Genomic DNA, 15,978 nt, shown 5'->3' with positions numbered 1-15,978 from the left:
CAGAGTTGTGCTTCTAACTTTGTTCTTTTTCCTTAGAATTGTTGAGGCAATTCTGGGTCTTTTTGTGATTCCATATAAATTTTAGGATTATTTGTTCTAGTTCTGTGAAAAATGTATGGGTAATTTGATAGGGATTGCATTATATCTGCAGATTACTTTGGGTAGTACAACCACTTTAACAATTTTAATTCTTCCAATCCAAGAGCATGGGATATCTTTCCATTTCTTTGAATCATGTTCAATTTCCTTTATCAATATTTTATGGTTCTCAGCATATAAATCTTTCATCTCATTGGTTAAGCATATTCCTAGCAACTTTTGGACACAATTTTAAATGAAAAAAAGTAGACTCACATATATAGAGAACAAAAGAGTTGCATTACCAGTGGGGAGAGGGCAGGGGGTAATACAGAGGTGAGGAAATAGGAGGTAAAAACTGTTGGGTGTAAGATAGGCCAAGGATATATTGTACAACACAAGGAATATAGCTGATATTTTGTATTACTTGTAAATGGAAAGTAACTTTTAAAATTGTATAAAAATTAAAGAAAATAAAAAGAACAAAAATAAATGTTGGGGAGGATGTGGAAAAAAGGGAACACCCCTACACTGTTAGTGGGAATGTAAATTGGTGCAGCTATTGTGGAAAACAGTGTGAGGATTTCTTTAAAAAACTAGAAATAGAGCTACAATATGCCCCAGCAATTCCACTCCTGGGTGTATATCTGAAAAAAACCCCACTGATTCAAAAAGATACATGCAGCCCAATAGTCATAGCAGCATTATTTACACTAGCCAAGGTAAAGAAACAACCTAAATGTCCTTTAACAAATGAATGGATAAAGAGGATGGTGTATATATATTCAATGGAGTACTATTCAGCCATAAAAAGAAAAGTTGCCATTGACAGCAACATAGATGTACTTGGAGGGCATTATGCTAAGTGAAATAAATCATACAGAGAAAGACAAATACTGCATGATATCACTTATATGTGGAACCTAAAAGATACAACAAACTAATGAATATAACAAAAAAGAAGCAGACTCACAGATATAGAGAACAGACTAGTGGTTACCAGTGGAGAGAGGGAGGTTGGAGGGGCAAGATAGTGCTAGGGGATTAAAAAAGGTTATTATGGGATTATATGAAATCATGTGTGTGAAACTTTTGAACATTGTAAAGCACTAAAGAATTTAAAGAATCTTTCATTCAATAAAAATGCAACAGATTTCTGTATATTAATCTTGTATTGTGCTACTTTGCTGAATTTATTTATTAGTTCTAATATGTTTTGTGTGGAGACTTTGGGATTTTCTACATAGAGTATCATGTCACCTGCATATAATGACAATTCTACCTCTTTCTTTCCAATTTGGAGGATTTTTATTTATTTTTCTTAGCTAGTTGCAGTGGCTAAGACTTCCATTACTATGTGGAATACAAATAGTGAGAGTGGGCATCCTTGTCTTGTTCTAGGATTCCCTAGATATAGCCAACATACCCTCATACTTTTCTAAATTGTGTCCACTCCTGCAGTTTCTACTCATAAAAATTTAGTACTGATTTCTGTATATGTATGCTTTTGGCTGTAAGTAAGAGAAAATCCAACTCCAAACTGACTTAAAAAGAGGTGTGTTGTACCATGTATAAGGAAAGTTCAGGAGTAGCACTGGATTTAGACATGGCTTAATACGAAAAAAACAAAAAAAAAATGGCAATGGGAGAAATAATGAAATAAAGGAAGGAGAGAGGGAAAATTAACAGAAGGGGATTTGAAGATCAGGTAACATAATATTTCATTCTGATGGCTACTCTGTGAATCAGGACATGAGTTCTGGGTCTAAGAGATGAACCAGATCTGCATGATGGGGCCTCAAGGAACTCACAATCCAGCAGGTAGGACAGAGAGTAAACCAGTAAACACAGAATTCCTGCCTAGTTTGTTAAGTGCTTTGACATGGTCATGCAAGAATAAGGGGAAAGGAAAGAAATTAAACTTGGGGTGATCTCAGATGGTTTCTTGGAGAAAGCAGCATTTGTACCAGTCTTTTTAGGAAGGCAAGCCTTTTATAGGCAGGCATGGGGTATGGGAGTGGGGAACAAAGACATTCCAGGTAGAGGAACAGCTTGAGCAAAGGTATGGCATTGGCAGAAGGCAGAAGATGTTTGGGGAATGGTGAGTCATCCACTGTGACCAAGGCCTGTAAGACCGGCAGAGGCCAATCGTGGAGGGCCCTGAATGACAGGCTAAGGAGCTTGGATTTAAACCTGCAGGCCAAGGGAACCCTTGGTGACTACAGATATGGTGGGCTTTGTGTTTCAAACATGACTGTGAGAGCCTCTGTGAGAACAGACTGGAGAGGAACAGATGGGAAGCCAGTGCGTTAGAGCAGAGACTCATCTGCCACTGTCCCATGTGCCCCTATACTCAGTAGAGGTTCCTCAGAGCCTGCAGTCTTCCCACAAAATTATTCCTTCTCCCCTTCTCTTCTGCCAATGTCCTACTCCTCTCACAGGACCCAGCCAGCTCAAACACTCCCTATCTGGAAGATTTCACTGCCTTCTGGTTGGTGATTTCCTCGGTGAGCCCCCTCCATACCCTGTTCTGGCATTCTGAGGTGACATGTCATATTTCTATGCATCCCAGGCAGATGGAGAACTCTACAAGGACAGGGTGTGAATCTCATCCATTTTGTATCTCCTATGCCTAGTACGGGTTTTGGCACATGAAAAACCATTGGGAAACTCTTCACCAGTGAATTAGAGAAAGAGTGCATGAGGTGAAAGAAGAAACAGGAGAAGGAGAGGAGAAAACTTGAACAGAGACGGAGGGAAGGGGGCAGAAAGATAGAGAGTTGGGATGGTCAAGAGAAATGAGGGGAAGAGAATGGAGGAAAGGAGCCAAGTATCAGACCTGGCGCAGTAAGTGTCACACTTTGGAATCAAGCAGATGTGGGTTCATATCCTGGTTCTGTCATGTAGTGACCATGTGCCTCTAGACAAGATCACTTCACCTCTTGGGCATCAGTTTTGTCAACTGTGGAATGATGATAATACTAGTTCCTCCTACATGGGTGTTTCAGAAGTTAAGAACAGAAGTGAGTTCTTTGAGGACAGGCATCCTATCTTCCTTGTCTTTGTTTGCCCAACATCGAACAAGGGCTTTGGCACAACTTGTGCTCAACCAATAATGACCGAGTGAGAAAATGAATGCTTGAGAAGAACTGTGTTCTGTACTGGGGAGCAGTGCTCCATTCCACAAGGGAGAGTCTAAGCACTTGCTTAGTGTACCAGTAAAGGAGGAACATGGCCCCCATAAAAATTTTCAGCTAAGGTGGTATACTTTAAAAGCATCAACATAGTCATCAGGGGATAAATAAAACCTTTTGGTAGACTTCCTTACATTTGCTGTTTTTATTCTGAATTACGTATGATGTGGGGCCACCCTAAACTTTCATTGTTTAGAGCCTCTAAACATCTTAATCTTGTCCTACTCACGCAATAGAAATGAATATGATCTAGTTCCCTACCCCAGATCAGCTGCTGGGGAGAGACCCAGACACACACATCGACAACACTCTATGTAATTAGTGTTGTTGTCGAGGGGGCTGTAGGAAGCATTGGTGTGGGAGTTCAGAGAAGCACAGTCCTCCTAGGGGAACAGAGGAATCACATAGGAAGGGGATACAGGGTAGGGGAGATAGAGAAATCAAATGGAGAAAAGAAGAGAGTAATTGCTGACTAAGAGGTAGTACAGAAAAGAGACCACACTGAGGGGAAAGGAAAATTGGAAGTAGGGAGTGAGGGAGGAGGCTGACAGGCAGGGAAGGAGACCCCTCTGGAGGCGGAAAGAGGCAGGATCACTTCCGGCTGGGGAGGGGGAGCAGACAAGCTCAGATCTAAGGAGAAGCTTGGAGAGAGCAGACGCCTTTTGGACTGGAGAGGTGAGCTAAGGTGCTCTGCTTTACTGAAGAGCCTGTAGGGAGGGTGGCTTTGGGCTTGGGCTTCGATGTGTTTGACTCCACATGCCCCTAAGTTTTGCAGAATATCTGCTAGGGATTCAGGAGCTAAAGGCATCAGAGTGGTCGGATTTAGAGGTGCCTGGATCTGGTTCGAACCAGAGAAAGGAGGGTGCAGAATCCCCCTTAAGCAACGGAAAGGCGAGATCTGGACTCGCCTTTGGGGCTGTTGGGGCTGCAGGAAGGAGGGATGCAGACCTGGTCGGGACTGCAGAAAGGAGAGATCAAGGAATTGTTCCACCATAGAAAGAAAGGAACAGGATCCAGTTTGGCAGGGAGATAGGCGATGGCAGGACTCCGTGAAGCTGGAGAAAGAGGGCGGGACCGGGTTTGGGCCACTGAAAGTAGAAACTGGGACCTAGAAGAAGGAAGGGGCAGAATTCCTACTGAACAGTGAAATGATCAGGCTCAGAGGCGAGAAAAGAGGGGCTAGGTCCTGGTTGATTCCCAGTTTGAAAAGGAAAGGGACAGGACCGGGTAGGGTTCGGGAACGAGGATTACACAAAAGCGTAAAAGCATAATACTGTCGGATTTGTGGTGGGGTATCCATGTTGCAGAAAGGGCGGGATGGTCATTTGCAGACGTGGAAGTAGGGGAGCGGTGTTGGGGAGGGGGCGGTGCAAGGACATACTGCAGAGCTGAGAGAGGGAGCGGGTACATAAAGGGAAGAGGAGGTGCGGAGAAGTACTGCAGAGCGGAGGGAGGGGGCATTTTGGGAAGCGGAGCTGCAGTGCGTGGCTGTACTGCAGAGGAGAGGGACTGTCTATTGCAGAGGTTGGGGAAGGGGCGGTGCAAGGAGGTGCTGCAGAGAGGAGGGAGGGAGGGAGGGGGCCCATGTTGGGGGAAGGGTTGGAGTGAGATGAGATGCAGTTATAAAGGGAGGGTAAGGGGTGGAGCCGAGATGTTTTGCTGATCTGAGGGCAGAGGGTTTATGTGGAATTGAATTGGTCAGACTGTCCACCAAAGCACTTGCGCGCAGAGCGCCTGAGCTTGCCCGCACTCATTCCGTTGGCGCGCATGCGCACTATCAAATTGCGGTATGGGGGTGGTGTGTAAGGTTAAGGGGCGGGGTCGTGAAACTGACTTTCGGTTTCTTGGAGGCAAAGAGAGGAACAAGGATTTGGAAGCCAGGTGGTCTGGGTTTCTAGGTATGAGAACCCAGTAGTTGAAGGGTTTGGGGCCCAAAGTTTGATGAGATCCCGCTGCTTCAAGGATTGTCAGGAGGCCTGATGAATCTTCACCTCCCTCTCATTCTCTCTTAACTCAGGCCCCATCCTATCAAGCTCAGCTGTTTCTCGACTTTCCAGAAAAATGAATAGGAGAAATGACTATGATTATAAGATGTCCCCGTTACAGGTGAGGCCTCCCTGCATTCTCACTAGGCCATCTGCCCTGTCCTGAGTTCACTTACTGCTGTTGAACCCCCTACCACTCTGTAGTTTCATAATTCTCTGTCTAACCTGTTTCAGTCCTCCCCTGCATGGTGGAGGAGGACAAGGTGAGGAAAACCTACCTATTTCCTGTTCCCTTCCTCTTTCTTCACCCTCTCCTTCAATCAGTCATCACTCAGAGGAAGGGGAGGCCTTGTGGAAAGGGTGGGCTGTAGGGAGGCCAGATGGCTCAGCCTATCATAATCCTAAGTGTGTAGGGCCCTCTGCCTCCCCCTGGGAGCCTGGGGCTTCACTTCCCTCCAGATGTACAGGCTGAGACCACAGAAGAAGACAGTATCTTGCTGATGCATACCCTCTTGGCGGCAACCAAGGACCCCCTGGCCATGGACCCACCAGTTGCCAACCAGCCTAAGAAAAGCAAGACCAAGAAGGCCCCTATTAAGGCTATCACTAAGACCATACCTGCTACCCTTCCAGTCCCATCTGCCGATGTGATTGCCACCAACAAGCCTAAAATAACTTTTCAGGCTTTAAACCTGCCAATCATCCCCCAGGTCACCCAGGCTTCAGCTACCACTGAGGCAGCCAATACTCAGGCTTCTTCATTCACCTCTCAGCCTAAGAAAGCCAACAAGACAAAGAGAGTTACTGCTAAGGCAGCCCAGGGCTCCCAATCTCCAACTGGCAGTGAGAGTGTCACCACAGAGATCAAGTCACCCTTGCAGGCCCTAAACTTACCTGTGATCCCACAGACTATCCAGACTCCATTTGCCAGTGAGTCAGCCAATTCCCAGGCCTTGTTAGCCTCCACCAAGCCTAAGAAAGCTTTCAAGGCTAAGAAGGCTCACAATAAGGCCATAGCTAGTGCCACTGTGATCTCACTGGGTCCATCTACCACTTACACTGCTACCACCCAAGGCCAAATTACCAATGTGACAGCCAATACCCAGGCCACAGCAGCCTCCATCCAAACTAGGAAAGCTTTCAAAGCCAAGAAGGCAACTGTTAAGGGCACAAATACTGATACTGAGCTCCTAGAGGCCCCAGATGCAACTGAGACAGCTACCAGGCAGACTGAGGCCTCATCAGCAGCTATCTGGCCCAAAAAATCCAAGGGCAAGAAGGCTGCCAATAAGGGCCCAAATTCTGCCTGTGAGATCTCTGAGGCCCCACCTGCCACTCAAATGGTCACAGACCAAGCCTTAGCAGTTACCCTCCGGGTCAAGAGAGGGTCCAGGGCTCAGAAGGTTGCCACTAAGGTCCGGACAACTGAAAGCCAGACTCAAATTGACCAAGGGGTCCAGGCCAAAATGGCTACCTCTCAGACCAACATAAGTGCCCTTGAGACTCAGGTTGCTGCTGCTGTCCAGGCCCTGGCAGATGACTACCTGGCTCAGTTGAGTCTGGAGCCCACATCCAGGACCCGGGGCAAGAGGAACCAAAAGGTGAGATCTTTGACATCACCATCTTTAACTTTGTACTTCTTTTCCATTCTTATCCTCCTGGTTTGTTCATCTGTTCTACGAGAGTTTACTGAGACTTTTTATTCTGAGCCAGTCCCTGTGTTCACATTGGCTGTGAGAGATGCTGAGAAGAATGTGATGTGGTTCCTGCTCATTGGCAGTTCACAGATTGGTTGGGAAATAAGACATCCATACCCTTAGCTGCAACCTGGATATAATTCAACTTGTATTTACATAGTAACTACCACATGCCAGGTTTTGTGTTGAGTATAGTCACACAAGTTGTGTCTTTATGTTTTGGAAGTAACTCTTACCAGCTAGGGATCATAGGTCCCAGTTTTAAAGATAAGAAAACTGAGTCCCAGAGAGGTGAAGAGACTTGTTGAAGGGATACAGCTAGTAGAACCAGTGGTGGCCAAAAGAAGAAGAGAAGGAACCAGGCCTGGCTCTTGGGGCATTCCTGTCCTGGCAGGGAAATGAAACTCCTGCCTAGAAGATAGTGAAAAACAAATCTAGGATTCCGTGTGGCCAATGGTAAGGTCAGGACCCACTACAGGGAGGGTTTAGGAGACTTTCAGGAACAGGCTGGGTAGGGAGACAGAGCCAACTCTTTCACCTGGTAACTCTGGACCTTCCTTCTTTCTGACAATGCAGTCCAAGCATCTGAACGGGGATGAGAGAGGTGGTGTTAATTATAGGTGGATCCCATGGGGCCGGAGGCCTCCACTGCCCCGAGATGTGGCCATTTTGCAAGAAAGGGTAAGAATCCAATGCTGCCCAGTCTCTTCTCTTATTCACCTGCCCTCTTCTTTGTCATCCTACCAAGTTTTCTGAAAAGATATTGAGGTCTCCCCATGTATTCCTCTTCCCCTAGGCAAATAAGTTGGTGAAATACCTGTTGGTTAAGGACCAGACAAAGATACCCATCAAGCGCTCAGGTAGAGTCATACCAACCCTCCTCCCTGAACTCTCCTCTCTTCTCCCCTCTTCTCCATGCCATGGGGATAACCATTTACCATTATGGCCTTTCCATTCTCTCATATGTACGCACCCCCCACTCTCTTCACACTCTGTCATGGCTGGCATCTCCTGTTAACACAATTCAAGACTCAGACTGCACAAACCCCACAGAGCTGGCAAAAGGGCTGCAGGTCAGTGGCCCCTGCTCAGCCCAGCTACTTCCACCTCTCCCTTCCTGCAGATATGCTGAAGGATGTCATCCAAGAATATGATGAATATTTCCCAGAGATCATTGAACGAGCAAGCTATGCTCTGGAGAAGGTAAAGGGACAGCCCTGAGGGATGGGTGCAACGGGGAAGTCTTGAATGGAACAAAGGTGTACATGTCTCTTTGCGGGGGACCACAGAGACTCACTAATCCAGCCCCATCACTGTGTAGCTGGGTAGACAGTGGCCTAGGGAGCAGCATAGACTATCCCAGGGTCACACAGCAAGTCGGTGGTAAAGCACAGGTTGGACCCAAGCCACCTAGTTTAGTCCTGGCTGCTGGCTGCTGATTGACATGTCCTGTAATGTATTTCAGGTGGTCACCTCTCCCTTCCATTGCCCAGTCTCTATCTCCCTAGATTCCCACTAATCACAAATATGATTTTGATAACAATAGTACATTTGTTACCTGTTTGCTGTGTGCTGGCCACGCAACTAAGTGCTTTATGTGCCTTATTTCTCACACACAGTCACAAAACCCTAGGTAAACAGGGAACTGCGGGATGCTCAACAAGCTCATTGATGCCTAGGCTGAATTTTGTCATCTCACAGACTATTCTTTCACTTGGCAGATGTTTCGAGTCAATCTGAAGGAAATTGATAAGCAAAGTAGCTTGTATATTCTCATCAGCATTCAGGAATCCTCCGCAGGCATACTGGGAACGTAAGCTGGGATAGGGCTGGGATGGGAGAGAGGCTTCTGCTTTTGTCCATCCCTGTCTTCTTCTCTCCTCACATTCCCTTGGGGAGTCAGGAAAGACAGAACCTAAAAAATCCCCTGTTACAGCTCCTGAACATAGTTTGAGCCCTACTCAGACTAGTGGTGCCTGATTATGATTGGCTGAAGGGTGTAGAAGCCTGGAGCAGGGCATTCCTACTGTCAGATTTTCTGTCTCTCCAGAAGCTTCCCAGGAAAGCAGACCTGTCATTGCTTGTCTCTTCCTGTTGGCCTTGGTAGAATGGTTCTCAAGGGAGGGCTTCCTGGTATGGGTGGATCATGGTGCTTGAAGGACAGGAGCATCATTGGGGCTGTGCCTCGAGTTCTCTCAGGGCTGAGGAGTCTGGGAGAGAAAGAAGGGACTCACATTGACTGGGTGCCCAGGTCCTACCAAGTTGACAGGCATCCTTCTGTCTTCTCAGCATCCCAGGGAGAGGAGGATGTGATCGTCCCATTTTATGCGTAGGAGACTAGGCTCAAGAGTCTAAGTGCCTCACTCAGGGTTACATAGAGCTTGAAGCATAGACTGGGAGGAATTCTCCCATATCTGAAGAATCTGGGGGAGGCTAGCCCAGTGAGCTGGCCAGTGTGTTTTTTTGCAGATGGCTGCTGGACGTAAACTTTCTCTCTGTCCCATTATTCTCCTAGGACCAAGGACACACCCAAACTAGGTCTTCTCATGGTGATTCTGAGTGTCATTTTTATGAATGGCAACAAGGCCAATGAGGGTGAGTGGCTGGGCTGGCAGCTGAATTGGGGGTTGTGGTTGGAATTCCACATGTTCATTTTCTGTCCCTGTTCTTTTGCCTCCCCTTGCAGCTGTCATCTGGGAGGTGCTGCGCAAGCTGGGGCTGCGCCCCGGGTATGATTGGGCTCTCTCAGCACTTGCTGTCCGTGTTGTCCTTTGGCAAGAGAGGATGGTCCCAGGATTGTGTCAGCCTGGTGGTCTGGTGGAGTGGGTGGGGGTGCTGGATAGGGCAGAGGATCCAGGGTTTTGACCTGGGTGGATGGGGAAAGGGTCCTGACTGTCTTCTCCCTCTTTCTGTTCTAAGCTGATGTATAAGATAGACTTTCAGGGCATCCCTGAGAAAGAACCATCTGGCCTCAACTGCCTGCTTCTAGTGACCATGTGTTCACTGCTTTCCTGACTTCATGGAGATGGTCTCATGTGCTAGAGAGGTCTCTTCCACATTGGGAAAGGCCTCTGCCCTCACCTGGGGAGTTCTGATCTTGCTTCATGGGTTTTTTTTTCCCATTGTCAGGGTGAGGCACTCGCTCTTTGGGGAAGTAAGGAAGCTCATCACAGACGAGTTTGTGAAGCAGAAGTAAGTGGTGTTTGGGGGCTTTGTAAGGCCCTGCAGTGTTCTGAGTGTGCCAGTCTGGTCCAGACAGTGCTTGATCAGCGCCCACTCCCTTTTTTAAAATACCAGCTTTAGAGGTATGGGCATTCTGTTCCCTAGAACTGAGTCCTGTCCACAATTTCCATGGGTGGACCATTCCAGTGCTGGGCCAGACCAAACACAAGGTCCTTGCTATGGGGTGTGCTCAGAGCAGAATGCCCAGAGAATGGCTCCTCTGTTTACAACACACCCAATAGAAACTTGGGTTTACTCCTCACAGGTGGCAGGATACTTTGGCCTTCCTGTGACACTATGCCCTATACATGCCTCCCCTGCAACACCAAGTGACTGCTTTGCACAGGGCCAATGGGAAATGGCTCAGTATTGGAGGCCAAGATCATGAACTGTGTTTGGGAGTAAGTCTGGGGAAGGAGAGCCTTGGAAATCCTTCTCTAGAAGCTGAGTTTAGTATTTGTTTGGAGGAGGTTGCCACCTGGTGCTAAGTCATTAAGACAATAGGTTTGCTTGATTAGAAGCAAGTTTTATTTCCTTTCTCCAAGGTACCTGGAGTACAAGAGGGTCCCCAATAGCAGACCACCTGAATATGAGTTCTTCTGGGGCTTGCGTTCCTACCATGAGACTAGCAAGATGAAAGTCCTCAAGTTTGCCTGCAAGGTAACAGAAGAGCTCCCCTGTCTTGACATATTAAGGGTACAGGATGCCCTTGGCTGGGGCAGGCCATGTGCAGGGATGGGCAGGTACAGGGAAGACTGAAGTTCATATATAAACATATGGAACTTCATTCATGTCCTAGAATGCTGCTTGACATAAAATTTACATTATTTCATTCATTATTCATACTTCATATTGGTCTCCTTGACTGCTATAACAAAATACCATAGACTTGGTGGCTTAAACAACAGGAATTTATTTTATCATGGTCCTGGAGACTGGAAGTTCTAGATCAAGGTCAAGCAGGGTCAGTTCTGGAGAAGCCTCTCTTCTGGCTTGCAGATGAACACCTTCTTGCTGTGTTCATGGTGGAGAGAGAGCCTCTTCTTATAAGGACACTAATCTTACTGGATCATGGCCCCACCATTATGACCTCATTTAACTTTACTTCCATAAAGGCCCTACCTCCAAATGTAGTCACATTGGAGGCTGGTGCTTTAACATATGAATTCTGGGGGGACACAAACATTCAATTCATAACATACTTACTCTCTTATCTTTTCCCATATTACAGATGAAAACAGGCTCAGTGAGGTTAAGGTTAACTTGTCCAAGGTCACACAGCACCTAAGTTATCAGAGCTAAAATTGGATCTCAGGACTGACCCATTAGAGTGCCCCCAACAACTTAGAATTTTTTAAAATGCTACCATTAGTTTTACACAAAGCCCATGGTAGGTACTTAATACATAATTACAAATGTTATTTTCCTTATAATGATTGTCATTCTTATTTCAGGTGCAGAAGAAAGACCCCAAGGACTGGGCCGCTCAGTACCGGGAGGCAGTGGAGATGGAAGTCCAAGCTGCAGCTGTGGCTGTGGCTGAGGCTGAGGCCAGGGCTGAGGCAAGAGCCCAAATGGGGATTGGAGAGGAAGCTGTGGCTGGGCCCTGGAATTGGGATGACATGGATATCGACTGCCTAACAAGGGAAGAGTTAGGCGATGATGCTCAGGCCTGGAGCAGATTTTCATTTGAAATTGAGGCCAGAGCCCAAGAAAGTGCAAATGCCGGCACCAACATTGACTTCAGCAGAGGAGCTAGCACCAGGGCTAGCTTCAGTGATGGTGCTAGTATTAGCTTCAGTGGTACACCCAGCCCCAGTGGTGGCTTTGGTGGCAGAGCTGGCCTTAGCTTTGGTGGCACATGCAGCACCAGTGTCAGCTTCAGCAGTGCAGCCAGCATTTGCTTTGGCGGCACATCCAGCGCTTGCTCCAGCTTCAGTGGCGGAGCCAGCATTAGCCTCAGTGGTGCAGCCAGCACCAGCTGTAGTTTCAGCAGTGAAGCCAGTATTAACTTTGGTGGTACATCTTGTACCAGTGCCAACTTCGGTGGTGGGATCAGCTCCAGTTTCATTAGCCCACTCAACACCAGTACCAGTTTCAGTGGTGGAGCCAGCTCTGGTTTTGGAGGCACACCCAGCACCACTGCTGGCTTCAGTGATGCGCTCATTATGAGCACTGGCTTTGGCAGTACACTCGGCACCAGTGCACTCTTTAGTGGTGCACTGAGCACCAGCACTGGCTTTGGTGGCACACTCAGCACTAGTGTCTACTTTGGTGGCTCTCCTAGTACTGGTGCCAGTTTTGGTGGCACACTCAGTACCAGTATCTGTTTTGGTGGCTCTCCTAGCACCAGCACTGGTTTTGATGGTGTACTCAGTAGTAGTGTCTCCTTCGGTGGCTCTTCCAGCACCAGCACTGACTTTGGTGGCACACTAAGCACCAGTGTCTGCTTTGGTGGCTCTCCTAGCACCAGTGCCAGCTTTGGTGGTGCACTGAGCACCAGTGTTGGCTTTGGTGGTGCACTCAACACCAGTGCTGGTTTTAGCAGTGCTGTCAGCATTAGCACTGGCTTTAGTAGTGCACCCAGCACCAACTCTGGCTTTGGCAGTGTGTTCAGCACCAGTGCTGACTTCAGTGGGGCACTTAACACCACTACTGACTTTGGCAGTGTTCCCAGCACCACCATTGGCTTTGATGGAGTCCCCAGCGCCAGCTTCTGCTTTGGCAGTGTGTCTAACACCAACCTATGCTTTGGTGGCCCTCCCAGCACCAGTACCTGCTTTAGTGGTCCTACTGGTGTCAGTTTTGGTGATGGACCCAGCCCCAGTGCCGGTTTCAGCTTTGGCGATGGGTTAAGCACCAGTGCTGGATTTGGTGGTGGACTGAACACCAGCTCTGGCTTCAGTGGTGGACTGAGCACCAGTGCTGGCTTTGGTGGTGGACTGATCTCCAGTGATGGCTTTGGTGGTGGACTGGGCACCAATGCTGGTTTTGGCAGCACACTTGGCACCAGTGCTGACTTTAGTGGTGGCCTCAGCATCAGTGATGGCTTTGGCGGTGGGCCTAATACCAGCTTCGACGAAGGACTGAGTACTATCATTGGCTTTGGCAGTGGTTCCAACACCAGCACTGGCTTTACTGGCGAACCCAGCACCAGCACCGGCTTCATTGGTGGACCCAGTTCTATTATTGGCTTTGGCAGTGGACTGAGCACCAGTGCTGGCTTCAACGGTGGACCAAGCAGTAGTGCTGGCTTTGGCGGTGGACCGAGCAATGGTGCTGGCTTTGGTGGTGGAGCCACCAGCCTTGGTGCCTATAGCTTCTCCTATGGCTAGTAAGGTTTCAGGTAATTACAACATTTCCATAGCCAAGACCCATGGGGATGGGTATAAGAACTGGGAGATGCTATAAGAAACCCCAAGGCGGGAGGGCAAGGTGGGGAGATGAGCACAATGAAGGAAGTGTGAGAAAACAGTATATTTAGTGCTAAAATATGTTTCTGTTTGGTATTTTGTTTTCAGGTTTATTTCCCATGTTTACAGATCCCAGCAATGAATTGCAGCAGCCCTTCCCATGGAGCCAAGGTACATCCTTGGAATCTTTGTCCACACAACAGTCTAAACAGATACTACCAATCAGCTGAGGGTAACACACTATGAAAAATCTATTTGCCAATCCTGCTTTATTGTTTGCTTTTTGTGTCTTGTCATATTTTGGTATCAGAGTTACATTAAATTTGCAAAATGAATTAGAGTTTGTTCTGTCTTTTAATATGCTTAGGTTCTTGTGAGTGATATTTCAGGTTCATTGAAGAGCTAGAGATCAGCATAGCTCTATGGGGAAGGTGGGCTCCAAATTTAGGCTAAAAAACAAGTATGACTTCAGTGGGAGAGAAGCCTGGGGAAAGCATGGCAGGCAAGGGGATAATAGCTTAAGCAAACACATAGAGGAGGAAAGCCTGGAACAGATGGCAAAGGGAGAAGGTTCTGGATAGTAAGTGTAGATTTATTATGAGATGTCTATATAAGAATGGAGAGATAGAAAGGGAAGTAACTAAAGGTGGACATGGGAACAAAGGAGCATTTTCTTGGAATAGGGGAGAGAGACCTGAACATGTTGCATAGACTGTGGGGGCAAAAGCTGATAGAGAAGGACAGGATATAGGTATGGAATAGTAAGGAACTGACTAAATTAGCCCATCCTTAAGAAAGTGGGATGGACTAGAATACCAGAGAATAGAGGGTGACCCTGACTTTGAACAGGATCTAAGGGTGGCTGTGGAAGCAGATAAATGCAGATTTGTTTCAAGCAGCGGTCAGCAACATTGTAGTAGATTCCAGTAAAAGAGGTGATGCGGATTATACAAAATTTGGGTCTTGCTGGTGGTTGCAATTGAAGGACAAAGGAATAAAGGCAGGAGGTATATGAGTCTGTCTCTTCACCGCTGGATGGCCAGTACCTGTCCATTGTAGCTGCATGGAGAGTAGCTGAAGAGATGAAGTGTAGGATCCAAGCTGGGCAGGGATGGAAGAACAATGAGAAGAAGAGGACTGGGAGATGATAGAGGAGTCAGGGGACTCCACACTCGATGCAGTAGAAGAACCAATATTGTTTATTTAAGAAATACTACATACATGCCTGCTGTGTGAGAGGCATGCTGCTAGGGATCCTGTGGTTGACACAGAAAGTTGGAAGGACTAAGGGGCAGTGGTCAGGCAGTGGGATGCTTGTCTTTAAGAAGTCAGACTAGAGCGAAGTCTAGATTATGCCAACCAAGGTCCATGGAGTGGATGACCGAAGGGAAGAAGGTCACTGAAGTTGATGGGGCAGGGGAATGGGAGGCTAGGGTATTGTTTGGATCATTTATTTGGACAGTGAAATCACTCAGGATGGCAGCAAGTGTTGGGGAAGAGAGGAGCAATATGGTCCAAAGGCAGATTCTTCTCTGAGTGTAGGGGTGAAGATGTTGTCCTCAGTCATGCTGCTCACCAAGGAACAAGGCCATAGGCACTCACCTGGACCTATCTCCTCCCTCACATTTGGAGGTGCTGCCCCAAAGCCCTTCTCTCCAGGAAGCTCTCACCCATTCCACAGCCCCACAGCACCAGAGCCATTTCACAGGGTTAGCATCTTAACAAGATCTTGTCGGAGAAGCCTTACAATGACCTCTTCTCCCCTTTTGCAGGCAGTAAGAGAAGTCTTTATTGATCAGGGAATAGGAATTCAGAAAGAAAAAGTTTCATTCTGAGCTGGACAACTCCTTGGTTGTAGCTAGAAACCAAGACCTGTTTTGCAGCTGATGAGGGCTTCTTCACTGGAAGCGGGTCTCTTCCAATAAAGCCAAGTCCAGATAGTTCTCAGGATAAGAGAGTAGCAATGATAGCAGCTCCCAAAGGTGGAAGACAGTGAGGAGAGAGGCAGTTTGACCTCTTAGAAAGGGCTCAGTAGTGGGCAGGGACAGTGTTCAGGGCTTCCTGAGGTTCTCGGGTGAGGTCCACATTCTGAGAGGAGAGAACCCAGTGTTAATAGGAAGGAGACAGGAGTGCCAGCCCCTCCTTGCCTCTTGTTCTCATGGCCAGGCTCCCCTTTTTCAGCCAGGCCTGGATCCTGACCCTCTTCTCCAGCAAGCCTGGGGGAATCCCGGCTGGAGGCCTTTTTGGCAGGGGTTGCTCCAGCCCTGCGTCTCTGGTGCCTCAGGTCTGGGCTGCGGTTCCCGCATTTCTGGGTTATCCTGCCTGTTGGAGTGAAACACCCAAGCTCTGTGGGACCGGGGCTGCCTTTCTGTGGGAGAGGGTGCTTTCA

General features: G+C 47.6%; 2 protein-coding genes and 1 non-coding gene across 22 annotated transcripts in view; 2 read left to right on the top strand and 1 right to left on the bottom strand.

The window, feature by feature from the left end:
• Positions 1-3,820: 3,820 nt before the first annotated feature.
• On the top strand, positions 3,821-13,927 carry TRO (trophinin). Of its 8 annotated transcripts, none has more exons than XM_032475127.1 (13): positions 3,821-3,947; positions 5,290-5,378; positions 5,671-6,858; positions 7,531-7,635; positions 7,751-7,814; positions 8,078-8,157; positions 8,676-8,767; positions 9,470-9,549; positions 9,641-9,683; positions 10,084-10,146; positions 10,722-10,836; positions 11,631-11,738; positions 13,698-13,927. In XM_032475127.1, exons 2-13 carry the CDS (start codon positions 5,334-5,336, stop codon positions 13,833-13,835), a joined length of 2,121 nt encoding a protein of 706 aa, XP_032331018.1. In that variant the 5' UTR covers positions 3,821-3,947; positions 5,290-5,333; the 3' UTR covers positions 13,836-13,927. The 8 variants fall into 8 exon arrangements, with proteins under 8 accessions (XP_032331018.1, XP_014422276.1, XP_014422275.1 ...); XM_014566790.2 differs by having other exon boundaries at positions 6,784-6,858; positions 11,631-13,522; positions 13,698-13,830; XM_014566789.2 differs by having other exon boundaries at positions 6,766-6,858; positions 11,631-13,522; positions 13,698-13,830.
• LOC116662314 lies at positions 10,358-10,486 on the top strand. Its single transcript, XR_004318354.1, has one exon. It is a non-coding gene; the product is annotated as a small nucleolar RNA SNORA11 (small nucleolar RNA).
• Positions 13,928-14,765: 838 nt separating the features above from the next.
• PFKFB1 (6-phosphofructo-2-kinase/fructose-2,6-biphosphatase 1) overlaps positions 14,766-15,978 on the bottom strand; it is a 53,508-nt gene continuing 52,295 nt past the window's right edge. For all 13 annotated transcript variants that reach the window (XM_032475141.1, XM_032475134.1, XM_032475142.1 and 10 more), the window contains one exon: positions 14,766-15,677. In XM_032475141.1, the coding sequence (XP_032331032.1) occupies positions 15,618-15,677 (60 nt within the window). In that variant the 3' untranslated portion in view covers positions 14,766-15,617. The remainder of the gene's footprint in view (positions 15,678-15,978) is intronic.

This window comes from Camelus ferus, chromosome X (assembly GCF_009834535.1).
Source record: "Camelus ferus isolate YT-003-E chromosome X, BCGSAC_Cfer_1.0, whole genome shotgun sequence".
Lineage (NCBI taxonomy): Eukaryota > Metazoa > Chordata > Mammalia > Artiodactyla > Camelidae > Camelus > Camelus ferus.
This window is presented reverse-complemented; position numbering and strand designations above follow the sequence as displayed.

Excerpts from the sequence above, each read along its gene's own strand:
- TRO (XM_006193606.3), top strand. The coding sequence starts at position 5,334 with ATGAATAGGAGAAATGACTATGATTATAAGATGTCCCCGTTACAG. Across the intron at positions 6,859-7,530 it reads GGGGCAAGAGGAACCAAAAG|TCCAAGCATCTGAACGGGGA; the intron begins GTGAGATCTTTG and ends CTGACAATGCAG. Across the intron at positions 9,684-10,083 it reads AAGCTGGGGCTGCGCCCCGG|GGTGAGGCACTCGCTCTTTG; the intron begins GTATGATTGGGC and ends TCCCATTGTCAG.